General features: G+C 42.2%; 1 protein-coding gene across 2 annotated transcripts in view; it reads left to right on the top strand.

Annotated features, from left to right (window-relative positions):
• The window catches only part of LOC133122047 (zinc finger matrin-type protein 4-like), a 74051-nt gene that overhangs the window by 34345 nt on the left and 24307 nt on the right, over positions 1-15399 (top strand). Inside the window, exons 5-6 of one of the 2 annotated variants that reach the window (XM_061231716.1) lie at positions 3945-4175; positions 14665-14761. In XM_061231716.1, coding sequence (XP_061087700.1) covers positions 3945-4175; positions 14665-14761 — 328 coding nt within the window. Of the gene's footprint in view, positions 1-3944; positions 4176-5599; positions 5664-14664; positions 14762-15399 lie in introns of those variants that run through there. The other variant, XM_061231717.1, reaches the window with a different exon arrangement.

Below are 15399 nucleotides of genomic sequence, written 5' to 3'. Positions count from 1 at the left end.
TAGTATTCAGTCAGAATCACCAAAGCTTTGTCACTCAAATTTGTTCTTACTGTGACTGAGAGACCTAGTAATTCTCGCAATTTAATTTAAATCTTTAAATTTTTCCTGTTTGCTTGCAGGGTGAGACGGGTGCGTGGGGGTTGGACCCAAAATGCGCGACTCAGAAACAATAATAGGATAAAGTCCCGTCAGGGCTTTATTTGGGACGAATCCCAGGAGCGTAGTCACAACAAGCCAAGTCCATACACGTAGATCCAGCCAAACAAATATTAAACAAACAAAAAGCACGGTGCCGAGGGAAGAGGCAAACTCGTAGTCGGTAGACGTGCAGGGAGGTCCGGTAGCAGGAGAGCTGTCAGCGGGGCAGAAGTACAGGCGGACGGCAGGCAGAGTCGTAGTCGAGGGCGATGCGGAAGTCAAAACCATAAAACAATCAGCGAGGCAAAAGTACAAAGACGGTAGGCGAGGACGTGGTCAAAAACAAGCGGTGGTCAACAAAACAGAAATCAATAAGCAATAGTCGGGAAACAGGCTTGGATCTTAACGTGAATCAATCAGAAATAATGCTCAAGAGTTGCGTAGTAAACTAGAGGCAGACAATTTCGCAGTGAACAGTAGCGCGACTGGGATATAAATGCAGGTGTAGACAGGTGTAGACAATTAGTTAGAGCGTAGCAAGGAAATGGAAAACAGGTGCGATGGATGACAAGTTTAACAAGGTAATTAGTAATCGTTAGTAATAAACCTATCCTGCCCTAGCATTAGTAAATTAGTAAATGACATGCATGAGAAACGTAAGGTAACATGAACACATGATTAGTTTGTTAGTCTCTACCCAATCCTGATCTAGCGTTAGTAGTTTTAGTAAATAGACAAATGGAAACAATTAGGGAGTGAATGACAGAAAGAGATAGAGAGAAAAGGCGGAACGCAAGGTTTGCGGAAAGACATGTAAAAGTGTATGTTTAAACAGTAACCAGTTTACGTAACAATAAACATAAATCAAAACATAACACAAAACGAAACTAAGACGATGACCATTCAACATAACAAGGTAATATAATCGTAACAAAACATAACTAGACATGACGAGAAAATAAATCGTAACAAGAAATAAACTAAACAACATGACGAACCTAGACTAACATAATACATGATAAGACAATACAAGACTAAGACAAAATGAATAAACATAAAACATGGCGAGACAGACCTGAAACGTGACACAGGGTTTCTGTGTCAGGTTTTTTTGGGGGGAAATTGAGTGTCAGAGCAACATAATCAAATCCCTGTCATAATGACATAGAGTAGCAGACTGTATATCCCCTATTTGCACTGGAAGGCACTCAGATGCTTGTATTAGGGACTGTCAAAACAAGCACAAAAAATATGCTTTTCTCAAAACAGATTGGTCAGGTAACTTAATACACATTTAAGGCTAGAACTATGAGACTGAGGTCCAGCTGACCTGGATGGTTTTCTAAATGCTCACCACTGTTTTGTACTGTACTGTGTACTGTGCTGTACTATAACTAAATGTGTCAGGGATGTCAGTGTAGGATCCCACTGAGAATAATTATTTCTAAAAGTGTCTCTGGCAGGCTTAATCACAACATGCAAAGGGGCTGTCAAGCAGAAGGACACATGACATATTTCAGTTTCATGCCAAGATCTACAGTATGTGCTACTTAACTTACGTTTGAAGTAATGACAAACTGGATTGCTACATAAAACGTAGAGTTATCTGGCAAATTATAAGAAAGATAAAAAAGGCTTATGCATGCCAACACTTAGCATTTTTTGGCAAAGCAACGCAGGCCTGCTAAGCTTGGCAATAATTAAATGACATGGTTTTAATACAGAGGGCACTGTCAGTAGCTGCACCTTTCATTAAGTTGGATAACAACCTGCTGCAATTTAAATGTAATTGAGCAATCAATGAGGCAGACCATGATGCTGATGTAGGGAGAAAATCTTGTGCTGACATCAGACAGGTCTTTGATCTTTTGCTACAACCAAAATGCAGGGTAGTTTTTTGTTGTTTAATGGCTCCTTTTTCCTTGCTTCTCATTTTCATCCTTCCACCTATTCAAATCTACTAAGTAATATTCTCTTATTCTCCCTCGCTCTCTGTCTTTCAACTTTTCCTCTTTGAACAAGTTCAAAAAGACTTAAGAAAGATTATTGGCATGTCTGAATATAACAATAACCAAAGCATAACAATGAATCACAATCTTTCCAGTCCTCAAACCCCCAATTTCTTATTCCCTCGGTACATCTCCCACTGTTCCCCTATCTCAAATTGGCTCCGGAGTACAAAAGTAATGTCCTCTCCTGGATACAATCCTGCAACCTTACAGTATCTGCTTCATTATCATCTGGTGATATGCAGAGCCATGCACATGACTGGCTCCTGGAGGAGGCAGGGAAGGGTAGTGTTTGCAATGCCCTCTGGGAGATAAGTTGTTCCATTGGTCTTTTCTGTAGTTGGAGGAAAAATAGGGGATAAAAATTTGGATGCGGGGGAAATTGCGCATGTGGACTGGTCTCACAGAAACTCCAACGAGGGAGCCAACTCTCAACAGCAAACTTCACTCTGTAGCCCAAAAGGTTACTATTGTTTGCTAGCTATAATTGGTAGCATTAAATGATCATGTGTGCTCAGTCAACCTATCCTGTATAAATGAAGGTTAAATTTAAAATGTAAGAAATTATTCAACCCCATCACCTGTGGGATAGGGAGGCAGCAGTTTATCATATTTGTATAGAAGCTTTTGCATGGAGCGCTATCATATTATGTTTTTGTGGAAGCAAAGGCTACTAGGATTTTAATTAATCGCTTAGAAAAGTCTACTACTGGGTAGGGTTTATGGATTGCATATTTCTTATGGAGAGCCACTTGTCTTAGTGACTAAGGTGCATGACTGGGACCTGGAAGGCTGGTGGTTCCAGCCCCAGTGTAGCCACCAGAAGATCTGTGCCGCTGTTAGGACCCTAGTCTAAGCAACTGTAAGTTGCTTTGGACAAAAGCATCAGCTAAATATGTGTAATGTAATGTAAGTTAAACTGCTTGATTTCAAATATGCTTTCTTCCACATGCACAGCAAAGCCAGCAAGCGAACATGCATTCCACTGGCAGACTTTAGGTTTCAACCACAGCTGCTTGCATTGTTCTCCCAATTTGCTAGAACAATGCAAGCAGATGTGGCTGAAAGAAGGTCTGGTAGTTGAATGCATGTGCATTTTCTTTGCTGTGCCAAATAATATCAAGTATTCCAAAGAAACTGAAGAAAATGGGTAACCCATGGAGGAAGATACACAAAAAAAGAGCATAATCCATTTGTGTCTGACGCCCACAAAATCACTCTGTAAATGTAGTCAGCTGCAGCAGACAGGTTTCCTTGTAATACTATTGCCAAAAGTTATCACCTTAGGTCAACCGAGGGATGAGTAAAGGCAGAATTAAATTTGTCTATTTGTGGATAAGTCAAATAGTATTATTTTACCTTAATGAAAGCCATGTCATGATTTGAATCTTGTGGGGCACAGTGTGTGGGGGTTAGTTGCCATGCAGTGGCCTCACTGTCAGAGTTGAGGGCATCAGGCTAAGCCGCTGAGTAGAATGTACTAGAATCACCAGTGCCTCACTGGCCTTCTCCTGACCCTCACTGTGATGCAGCACATGCACTCTCCAGAGATTACTCTTTTAATGTATTTCAACTGACATCTCTCGCAGTGTTTTTGAGCCAGGCGTTTACACTGAATATTCTTATTTGCATCCTGTGCTCTTTCTCCTCACACAGAGCCTCATGAAGTCTTTTAATGTCAGCTTTTCCATGTCGCCAGGAATGGATTTCATTATGTTTTTAATGTGTGCGAATTAATTAACCCGTGCGTTCCTTAGTGAAGTTAATCCGATTTTATTTTCCTCGTGTGCCACGCAGAGTCCGCCCCCAGCATGCCCCAGTCGGTGGACCCGCCCCCGCCGCTCCCCCCGTCGTGGCTGCCGGCCAATAACGGGGAGGCGGGGAAGTTCTGCTGTCTGTGCGGCGCCTGGTTCAACAATCCCCTGATGGCTCAGCAACACTACGAGGGAAAGAAGCACAAGAGGAATGCAGCGCGGGCACGGCTTCTGGAGCAGCTGGCAGGCAGCCTGGATGCCACGGAGACCACAGGTCAGGGCAGGGTCGTGTAAAAAAAAAAAAGGTCAAAGGGTCAAAGTGGGGTCACTTGTCATGATGAGGACAGGGCAGGAACAGGAGAGGCAAGGAAGGGTATGGGTGATGTGTGGATGTCAGGTTGAGATTAGGGTGCGTAGGGTCAGGAAGAGGTCAGAATGGGGATCATGGGCTTGACAGAAGAATAATCCATTCAAATGTTTGCAATTATTTTGTGCAGTATGGTGAAAAATCTAAGAAATAATTGTGCCCTTTAGGGAATTCAGTTCAAATTCAAACAGAAATGCAAAATTAGTGAGAAATATTGTCATTATTAATGAGGTCAGGCAGGTCTTTTAGTGCTAGAAACAGCTGGTGAGTTCATGTGTAATCTAAATAACGTCAACAGAGTAGCCGAGAGGTATTCTGCTAAGCAAATGTAATTCACTGCCATGTACACAGATTACATAATTTTACATATCATATACACTATCTTTTTAGATTGATGTTTACTGTGAGTATTTCGACAGTGACACATTTTTTGTTATTTTCGTTCTGTATTCAAACAATCACTATGTGATTAAAGCACAGACTTTCATCTTTAATTTTAGGGATTTTTCATCCATAATGGGTGAACCGTGTAGGAATTACAGCCCTTGTGATACTGTGTCTCCCCCATTTTAGGGGACCAAAAGTAATTGGACGAATTAACACAAACTGAAATGAAGTCATCATACTCAATATGTCGTTGCAAATCCTATGCAATCAATGCCTGAGGTCTACAACCCTTAGACCCAGATGCTGGGTATCTCCCTTGGTGATGCACTGCCAGGCCTGTACTGCAGCCCTCTTTAGCGCCTGCTTGTTTTGGGGGCTATTTACCTTCAGTCTTGTCTTCAGCAAGTGAAATGCATTCTCAGTTGGATTGAGGTCAAGTGATTGACTTGGCCAGTCAGGAACAATCCACTTTTGGTCCTTGGTTGTGTTGGCAGTACAGAAGAGCCCAGTCAAACCAAAGACAAGCGGTATGATTCTCACTGAGGGTGCGAGAGGTCCCAAAATGAAACGCCACACAACTGTTCCATACAGCCCCCACTATGTTAGGACCAGTCCCCCTGGTCGGTCGCAACACAAAATGGGAAAACAACATATTTATAAAAATAAATGAATTTATTAACAAAAAGACCAAACATGCAATATAGACAGTGTGGAACCCTGATGGTAGCTGTCCCTCCAAGTTCCTCCCTCAGAGGTCTTCATATAGGGTTCTCCACAGGTGCCACCAATCCCGCAATTAAAGTTAAAAATACACAGCACACCAGACTCATGTTATTAGGGACAGCAGGAAGAGTGGTAGGGACGTAACATCTAATAATACTTTGGATCCTGAAGAGTGTTCCTTTTTTTAACCATACTTTCCTCTTTCCATCACTCTGGTACAGGTTGATCTTCATCTCATCTGTCCATAACACTTTGTTCCAGAGCAGACACACATCAGTACTCACCTCTATAATTACAGAGGAAAGACAAAGCAATGCCAATATTAAAATAAATGTTTTTTTTAACAACAATCTTAACCTTGGAGGCTTAATACACTATATAGGGTTCATTGGACAATGAAAAACAAGAAAATAGTAAACATGTCCAAATTAACCTACTTGATGCCTGATGTTGGTCTTGGGGGCATGGATTCGTTTCTCGGAAAAGTGAAAAGATCAATGAATTAAAATTACCCGAGATGGGGAGAGGCTTTTGAGGGGAGATATGGAGGATATTGTAATTTAGACATAGGGATAAATACATTTTGATTCAGCTTCTCTTTATATGGTAACAACAGAAAAGATAAGAGAAACAGAAAGCCTGCAATTCTCTAGAAAAATGGTCTTAAATAAAAGCATATCTACAACTCTAGCCTCTAGCACAACAAGCCTACTATAGTTGTGCACTCTGTTATGCAGACACATCTCTATTCAATCTTTATCTGGTCAATCTTAACATTAATTAAAAACTGATACCATCTATATAAAACAATGTGTCTATGTGCATTAACAAGTTTACAAGGAACACTTTTGGCTGAGCCGTATAAGGCTGCCCGGTTTGTAGTCTCTTCCCCACCATACAGGGGAGCACCATTACCTTTTCACTGTATGCTGAAATGGATTGCGTACATAACTTATACCAAGTTCTTCTGAAAATGGAAGGAATGAAACTTTACACACACTCCAAAAAAAAATCTTTAAGTAATTTCTTATTTATTCGTCATGAAAGTTGCACTGTTCGGAACATTGTGAGCTAACTTGGTGTTCGGAACACAGTGAGGCTACGTTAGCTCTTCACCCACAAGCTTCTGTTTACAACCTGGCCCCCATTCTGAACAGGTCCGTTCTCTAAAACTTCCCCCCTGCAACCTTGCCAGACAGAAAATGACCCATCTATCAGGTTCCATAATAATAGAACCACTAGCAAGACCACAGAAGTGAATTCCGAGTCTTGTTGGCAAAGTATGCAGGTGAAGGTTGATAGCCAGTACACAGAATCAGCAGAGAATAGGCAGTTCTTTAACGAGTTCAGACAGAGGGTCGGTACACCAGTAAACAGAGATAACAGGGATAATCCAAAAGACAAAGAGCAAAGAAATCACAGGCAAAGAAATAAAAACCAGAATCCAGAAACAAGAGTCGATAATCCAAAACAAAACAAAAGCTGAGGGGTGTCTCAGTGGCACAGCCTGTTGATTATTGCAAGCCGACATCGGCGGTTCAAATCCGTCCATCCGACATTTGTCCCATGTCTTCCCCTCTCTCACTCCCGTTCTTTCTGTCTCTCTACACTGTTCTATCCAATAAAGCTGAAAAAGCACTAAAAAATATAAAAAAAGAAAATAATGCTGGAGAGTATGGTCAGGACACATAACAGTCTGGCAATGAAATCCAGAAACAAAAGGGTTTAAAAACAAATTAGAATCAAGACGAGACACAGGTGGGGAAAATGACAGTAGACAGGAAGTAAGTACATATAAGGAATGGAAAGGCGGAGACACCAATATGAAGTTAGGGAAAGTAACATTGCAAAATATTAATATTGTTCTTTCCTCATCTCCTACCCGGCAGGAAGTATGTGGAGGGCAGGACAGGAAAGGACTGCTAGCATCATGTTACATATCATCCTTTAGTTTGCAGCTTGTAACGCAGGCTTGCAAGTGCCATGGCTTATTTTCTGGGGAGGGGAGGAAACAGGCTTTAACAGCCAGGGTTCAGAGCTGAAATGTCACGTAACCGTTCCATACAATATGTCTTTTGTGGGTTAGAAAAGTGACCCAGTTTAAAGTCCCGCTCTGGCTCTAGTGATAGGGATTACACTAATGCAATAGAAGGACACATAAAATGGAAATATCAACTCGCTATCACAAAGGCAAGCGTTTATAAGGAGTTATCGTGTCAGGGCATGTGCCTCCAGGTTTATTTTCTGTATAAAGAGCCAGTTATATTGATACCCTCCCTTGAAAGAAATGTGCTTTATGAGGCTTCTGGTTCAAGTGTTATGGTCCTGGCCAGAAGTGATAAATAAGAGACCTAAAGTAAAGTAATACACATTTCATATATTTCTTGTCCAGTAGAGCTAAATTAATAATACAAATATATTAATGAGTTTTATCAAGGCTTAATGCACTTTCCATTTGAAATGTTTACTATGCTTGGAGTGTGGAGTCAGGGGTCATGACAACATAATGAGGTTGTTGAAGTTTGATCAGAGAGAAAGCAAGAAAGAAAGAGAGAGATAAAGAGAGACAGATTGATACCAGGGGTGAGTTAAGAAAGAACAAAAGAAAGAGATGAAGTACACAGGAGGACAGAAAGTCACGACAGAAAGGGTGAGAGAAAAGATACAGTATATCTCCCTCTTCTATTTGAGATGTTTCCCAGTTTTGTCTTGTAATATACCGCCTGTTTATCCTTCAGGAGAAATACAATGGGAAATGGATTGTGCTTCACAGTTCCTTTGGACCATTACATCCTGACTCTAATTGCACCCTACTCCCCAGCATGACCACTCCGGTCTGCCAGCTTTGGTCGTCTTGTGGTCCCCTCATTACGAGCACCAGGTGGTCGGACTGCACATTCACGCCCGTTCTCTGTTCAGGTTCCTCAGTGGTGGAATGACATGCCTACCACTGTCAGAATGGCAGACTCCCTCCCCAAATTTCGACACGGACTGAAAATGCGCCTTTTCAAACTGTACCTTAGCCCAGTGTTTCACAACTCCAGTCCTAGGGACCCACTTGCCAGAAGGTTTTTGTTGTAACCAGGAACTCACACAACTGATTTAATGACTGAACCAAACTAGCAAAAATGCCCTTGACTGACACAAAATCAGGTGTGTGAGTTCCTGGTTACAACAACAACCTTCTGGCAAGTGGGCCCGGAGGACTGGAGGTGAGAAACACTGCATTAGTCCTCCCGCCTGATTAATATATCTTTCTTTTATACACTTCTACAGAATGACTCAAATTTACCCAGACAGGGAGGGTTTCTCACAGGCTGGGATATTCCCTGGTTCATTACAAAATATAGGGAAAAATAAGGAAAGAATAATGGAGTATTGCAGGACGCAGAATTAATGCTCTTTCTACAGTATGTGTGGGTGTTTGTGTGTGGATGTGGGTGTTTGTGAGAAGCACGTGATTTAGAAGAACAAGCGAAAATCCTGCTAATATCCAGGAAGGAGCATCGAGAAATACAGAATGGACACACACATACACACACTAAAAACTGATCCATACACCTACATAAACACCACACACAGTGTGACACCTGCACCCACACACACACGTCATGCAGCATGTGCACAGGCTAACGCACACACCAAATACATAAACACACTGAACTCACCCCCAAACATTCACACGCAAGCACACACCCACACACACATGCGCACACACAAACAGGCGCACACTCTCACACCCACATTTGAGCTTGAGAAGACGGACCTCAGAAAGAAGCCAGGTCATCCTACAGCATCTCAGTGTCCCACGCTGTTATCATTAGCGCAGCCAGATAAGATAACTATCAGTTTGCCTCAGCACAGAGTAAACCGTAGCAACCCTGAAAGAGAAAACGGGGAGGGCCAACGAGGATAAAAGAAGGAAAGAGAGGCGGACAGACAGGGGGGATGGTGACAAGGGTGAGCAAGAGATAAACAGACCAAGCGACTGAAAGATACTGAATATTAAATATTGCCTTTACACTCATTTTAATTCACTCCCAGTCTTTTATGTCGTGTTATGATTTAGCATTACCTGCCTTGGCAGCATAATGCTCCTTCTTGTCATGCCAGTAGAGCTGTTGGAATTTTAATGCAAATTTGAATTGGAATATATTTAGGAGATTGAAAGGAGGAGACAGAGAGAACAAGAGAGGAGAGGCTATTCTGGGAGCGTTGAGGAGGACAGAGAGAAAAGGGCTTTCTGGGCGCTGATAGGGGGAGAAAGAGCACAAAAAGGCATTCTAAAGAGGGGAGAAAAGAGTGCTGAATGACAGTTATATGCTGCGGGGTTTATGATCCATAACCCGCTGTGGTTAACCCATCTTTGGAGAGCTGGCCTGTCGAGCTCTGATAAGCAGCCGTGATGTGACATTTCTGTAAACAGACACCTAGGCTGTTTATTGTCTGCAAACACCTCGGTTGAAAAGAAACTAGCCTGGTGTTTCCTCAAAAGCTTTGGCAGTTGTCATTTAAATTTAAGGGTTTTGGAGAAATAATTGTAGAATAATTGTACCCATAATAAATGAATGAAAAAATTATTACTATGTTTTGTTTTTATTGTAGTAGGAATGCAATGCAGTACAGTATATGGTTGAAGTTTGTACATTTTGTGTCCAAATGCAATAGTGGTGTTATTTCAATATGTTTTCAGTATATCGTATTTCTGTAAGGGCGAGATAGAGAAATAGTGTGAGACTGTGAGGGAATGACAAAGAGTTGGTCCCCGCAGAGAGGGTATTTACCAACAAATGTTTCATGACATTTAGAAAGATTTGGTGCATCATTCCCATGGTCTCCCTGGACTGGCTCATAACAGCTCCCACTCTCCTCCCTCCCCCCACCCACTCCAAGCATGCTTCTACAAGGGTTAGGTCTCACACTGAATAAAACATAAAACAGCAATTACCCATTCAAGCACAATGAATGTGCATTAACAGAACACATACTGTATCTTAACCAGGATGTCACAGTGCTTTGTATCTAAACGGTTTCTCATAATTCGGCATTCCCCATCGTATTCATCTCAGTTCATGTGATTCCCAGGACCATCGTATCACTGCCAGTCCACCAGCTGAGCTCAACAGTCATCATGTCTGATGAGCCTGCTCCAAGTAATGTAAACTCATTGTGTTCCGAACAGAACATGGGGAAGCGGCCGCTTCAACCAAAAGTTAATGTCCTTTCAGGGTGGCCTGTAGCGTAGTGGTTAAGGTACATGACTGGGACCCGCAAGGTCGGGGGTTTGATCCCCGGTGTAGCCACAATAAAATCCGCTCTGCTGTTCGGCCCTTGAGCAAGGCCCTTAACCCTGCATTGCTCCAGGGGAGGATTGTCTCCTGCTTAGTCTAATCAACTGTTCGTCGCTCTGGATAAGAGCGTCTGCCAAATGCCATTAATGTAGTGTAATGTTTAAATGGTAGCTTTTCTCCTGAGGAATGTAGTTTATGATTATGGTTGTACTACCTCAGTCACTAAAATGCTTTGATTGATGTAAATCGGACCACTAATTATAGAGAAAATGACAAATTAACTGTGTTCAGAAGATGGTCCGAACACCACTGTATAAGCCTGCCTGGTTTGTAGTCTCTCATTAGCAACAGCTTCCCCACCACAGTGTCACAGTACAGCACTAATACCATGTCTCTGTATGCTGAAATGGATCGCTTATGTGAGTTGTACCAAGTTTTTATGAAAACAGGAATACTTTAAACACACACAAAAACCAAAGGAGAGCTGGAAGTCATTTTTTTGTTATTTGTCATGATAGTTGCACTGTTCGGAACATGATGAGCTAACTTGGTGTTTTGAACAGGGTGAGTTGATGTTTGAGCAATAGTCCACTTTGAGCAATGAGTGCTGCCCTCCTTCCCTGAGATACCATAATTAGGCAAAATCTTTTGAGGAAATTGTCCTCAGTGGTCACTGCCAGAGGTAGTCTGCACTGGTACAGTTAGGGTTGAGGACCCAATTTGTGGCGTGTATTTCCTAAATAATAGCTCTGATCCTGTCTTCCTACAATACTTGTTTTAGTTGACTTATGTTATGCAGTTGATAAAATGTAGAATTTTGGCCTGCGGTACATTGTGGTCATATATTTTAGAAAATTGCTTCCAAATGCGAGAAATTGTTGTGGATTAAATTTAATGGGGTCTGTAGAATGCCTTGTCCCCAGAGCACTACCTTGTATTCTCTGTGTTTTTTTCCCAACCTATTGAATTTCGAGGGAATAAATAAACCATGTCCCCGTTTACATTGACGAAACAGTTATGATGTTGCACATATTGTTGATTCACCGCCGCCTCCAAGGACTCCATTGATTTAATTTGAGGCTGGATTCAAGCTCTGCTGGTGACCCGCTCATTCTCTTTGATCTAATTTGGCCCTTGCTTTGCACCAGAGGTGCTTTACTGCTGGATGGAACTTCATTTCCCAGAAAGGAAAGGACCTTGTTTTAATGCCGGTCTGGATAGAACTGACCTTAGGAAATCAATTTACAGCACAGCGTACAAAGCCCTCCACCGTAGTCATCAAAGTGGATCCTTTCCACACATTTGGAAGAATGTGAATGAACAGGGAATGCAAAATGACTACTGTATTGTGGCGAATCGGATTGTCAGTGGTACGCCGCGGTTTTCAAGGGGATCCGGAACTCCGGAGCCGAAAGCAGCTTGTTAACCGAGACCAACAGTCGCCACGGTGATATTTTCGCCTCAGCCCCCGGGAAGGGACGAGGCAACAGATTGCTGCCAAGCCCTTTGGCGCCACACAGCTGTGTTCGTCCTCTCTTTGGACAAGTGCACTTACAGAACAAAATGCGCTTATAATTAAAGCTCTCTGATCTCTGGCAGGTGAACTGGGGTAATGATATTTACTGTAGAGGAATAGGCTCAGGCGGTGCTCTCAAATGTATTTTTCCTCTCAGAGTTGTCATTGTGCATACTTTCAGCTTTGTCATCGAGAATGGAGAGCCGGTTTATGGATGGGTGATGACTGTTAGATGTACCTCGTGATTCGTGGTTGTCAAACTTGGTCCTGGGGCCCCCTGTGTATGCTGGTTTTCGTTCCAACCACAATTGCATTCCCAGAACCCTAACAAGCTGTTAATATTTCTTAATTATGCGCTATTGATGTTTTTAGAGGGATTATTTACCATTCAGAAATTGCTACACATGCCATGAAGCTCTAATCAAATTAAAGAGTGTGGTGAATCAACAGGCTCCTAATTAGTGAGATTGTAGACACCTGGCCACTAAAGGTATCCACCTGGCAGATAATACAGAATTCAAAAACAAATCAAATGATAACAAGCCAAACCTGCATTGTGTTCATAAATTTAAGAAATGAATTAAGAAATTAAACACATGTTCAGCAACTTAATTAGAAGCCTATTGATTAATCTCAGTGTACCATTCGATCAAAAAAATGTTACCTCATTTGATATAATTGTTTACAATATAGTACAATAAGCACAACACAAACAAGTTTTATTCTATCGTTTTCTGTCTGACAAAATAATCCATCTTGGAACGAAAACCAGCATACAGAGGGGGGCACAAAGTTTGGGAACCACTGCCTGATGAAAAACATCACCTTTCTGTGTTACTAAATGGTCCCGACATGTTTAGTGTAGATACTGTATAAGGCTGCTGCCCTATCCAGCAGTGTGAAATAATTGTCAGGTGTTGGATGCTTCTTCTGTGCTAGGTGGACACCGTTGTCACTTGAGGTCAGGCTGCAGGCAGATGCCCGATTTGGGACATGCATGTTTAACCGTTTTTCTTGTGACTATCTGCTCCAGACTGGTCCTTTCCCTGTGCTGTGCTGTGATCTAGTCCCACTCCACCATTCCACTAAATCAGGGGTGCGCAACTCCGGTCCTCGAGGGCCGGTTTGCGTACTGGTTTCTGTTCCAACCAATTGCCTTGTTTTTAATTTGCTTACAGCTCTATAAATTACCCTGGTTCAAGCCTGCCTGAGTGCAGTAATACCATTAGAATCCACTTTCAGTCTGCAGCTGTAGCTGGTACTCATACACACATCAGATAAGATATGATTGAGTCAGTTAAATAAGACCAGAAGTTGGCACAAAATCCTGAAATGGATCGGGCCTTCTTATGCACTCCTGCACTAAACCAAACCAGGGGCTGAATCTGGTGCCTGTGCTGCCATATTGGCAGCAAATCCCACCTTCTGTAGGGTGCTTTTCTTGTTTGCTCTTTAAAAAGCCTGCTCGTTGTCACATGCTGGCTTCTCTGCACTACTTTTTTGTATGTTATGCATAAATACATACGTAATGCGCTGACACACATTTGTGAGTGAGTGAGTGTGTGTGTGCGCGTGTGTGTGGAAACACTGTCAGCTGCCTCGCGCTCTTCACACCGGTCTATTTTTAGGGTGCCGCGGCTCTGTGCCACCTGCAAACCCTTTAATTAGCTCACATCTGTTTCCGCCGTCATCAGCGCCGCGAAACACTCTACCCATTCCGTCGACGCTCTCGAAACGTTTCTCCGCACCCCGGCCCCTCCTCGACCCCACCCCTTCCCCGGAGACGCAGTCTCGTTAGGGCTCTGTCGTCGATGTCTCCTGCTTCACAACACCCTCTCGCTGTTAATTACGCCCTTTTTGGCCTCCGCAGAACCGTACTTCCACACACATTTTCAGACTCGCGCCGAGAGGAGGATTAAATTGTTTTTGTGCGCCGCCGGCAGAGGCTTTTTTCATCATTATTTGACGTTACGGAGGCTGTACACACAAAATGTCTGAATTACAGCTAATGGAATGCTAATGCAGGGCCAATATTAACAGACAGGCTACATGCTAATTGAATTTGAATTTTATGTAAAAAGTGAAGTCTAAGGGTTTATATTCCCTGATATATTGAGTATTAAACCATATAATCGTATAGTGTGTATCACTTAACCATATAGTAAAGGAACATTTTTCTGTGCATATCGTTGTATAAATAATGATGCATTATATATTTGTTATTGTAAATAATGCAATATTATTTACTTTGAAATAAAATTGTACTTCATTATTACTGTATATTAATTGAATATCCAGTTCTTATTAAATAACGATCTGTGTATAGATTTGTACATAGATTCAGCCTTTTTAAAATAATCATTTTGATGATGTTCTCTTTATCAGCCTCATCTGTTTTGAGTGACAGGTAAGTTTTGTTTGTGTGTTATTAAGCTGTTTGGGAGTAAAAAATTTTGTGCGTGTGTGTGTGTTCATGCAGGCCTGCGCAGTAGCTACTCCTGCAGTGTGTGCAGTGTGATTCTCAACTCAATTGAGCAGTACCATGCCCACCTCCAGGGATCCAAGCATCAAAACAAGTGAGTGACCTTTTCTACATAAAGAAAGGTAGTGAGCACATAACTGAGAATTGCACATATGCCATGGATATGAAGAAAAGAAATGTTCTTAAGCAATGTTAAACAATGGTGAAAACAACATTCCAACTCAAAGATCAACTAACAGTTCAGAAACCACAGCAGCGTTGAGAGCCTTTTTTTGACTTCAGGCTTCTCATGTTATTTGGCTGACGCTTTGATCCAAAGTGATTTACAGTTGATTAGACTAAGCAGGAGACAATCCCCCCCTCAGGCAATGTGGGGTCAAGGGCCTTGCTCAAGGGCGCACCAGCTGTGGGGATTGACCCACCAACCTTGCCGGTCCCAGCGATGTACCTTAACGTAAGAGGCTTCTTAGAAAGTTATCCAGGTCAAGGGGTCACAGGGTCACAGAGAGAAACACTGTGTTGTCTTCCTGCCTCTGGTCCTCATCTGAAATCCACATCCTATATCGTCCCTGCCTGTTTGTTTCAAGGCAGCCAACAGCAAAAATGTGTAATGTAAATATTGGAATCCTGACTGCATTTAAGTTTGTTGAGTGTGAGGCAGTGAAGAGAGAAAATGAAGCTAGTTGTGCATTGGTAATAATAAATCACAATAATTATATCTATATGCCACCC

This window comes from Conger conger, chromosome 2 (genome assembly GCF_963514075.1).
Source record: "Conger conger chromosome 2, fConCon1.1, whole genome shotgun sequence".
In the NCBI taxonomy this organism is placed as follows: Eukaryota; Metazoa; Chordata; class Actinopteri; order Anguilliformes; family Congridae; genus Conger; species Conger conger.
The sequence above is the reverse complement of the archived record's forward strand: the minus strand, read 5'-3'. Positions and strand labels throughout refer to the sequence as shown.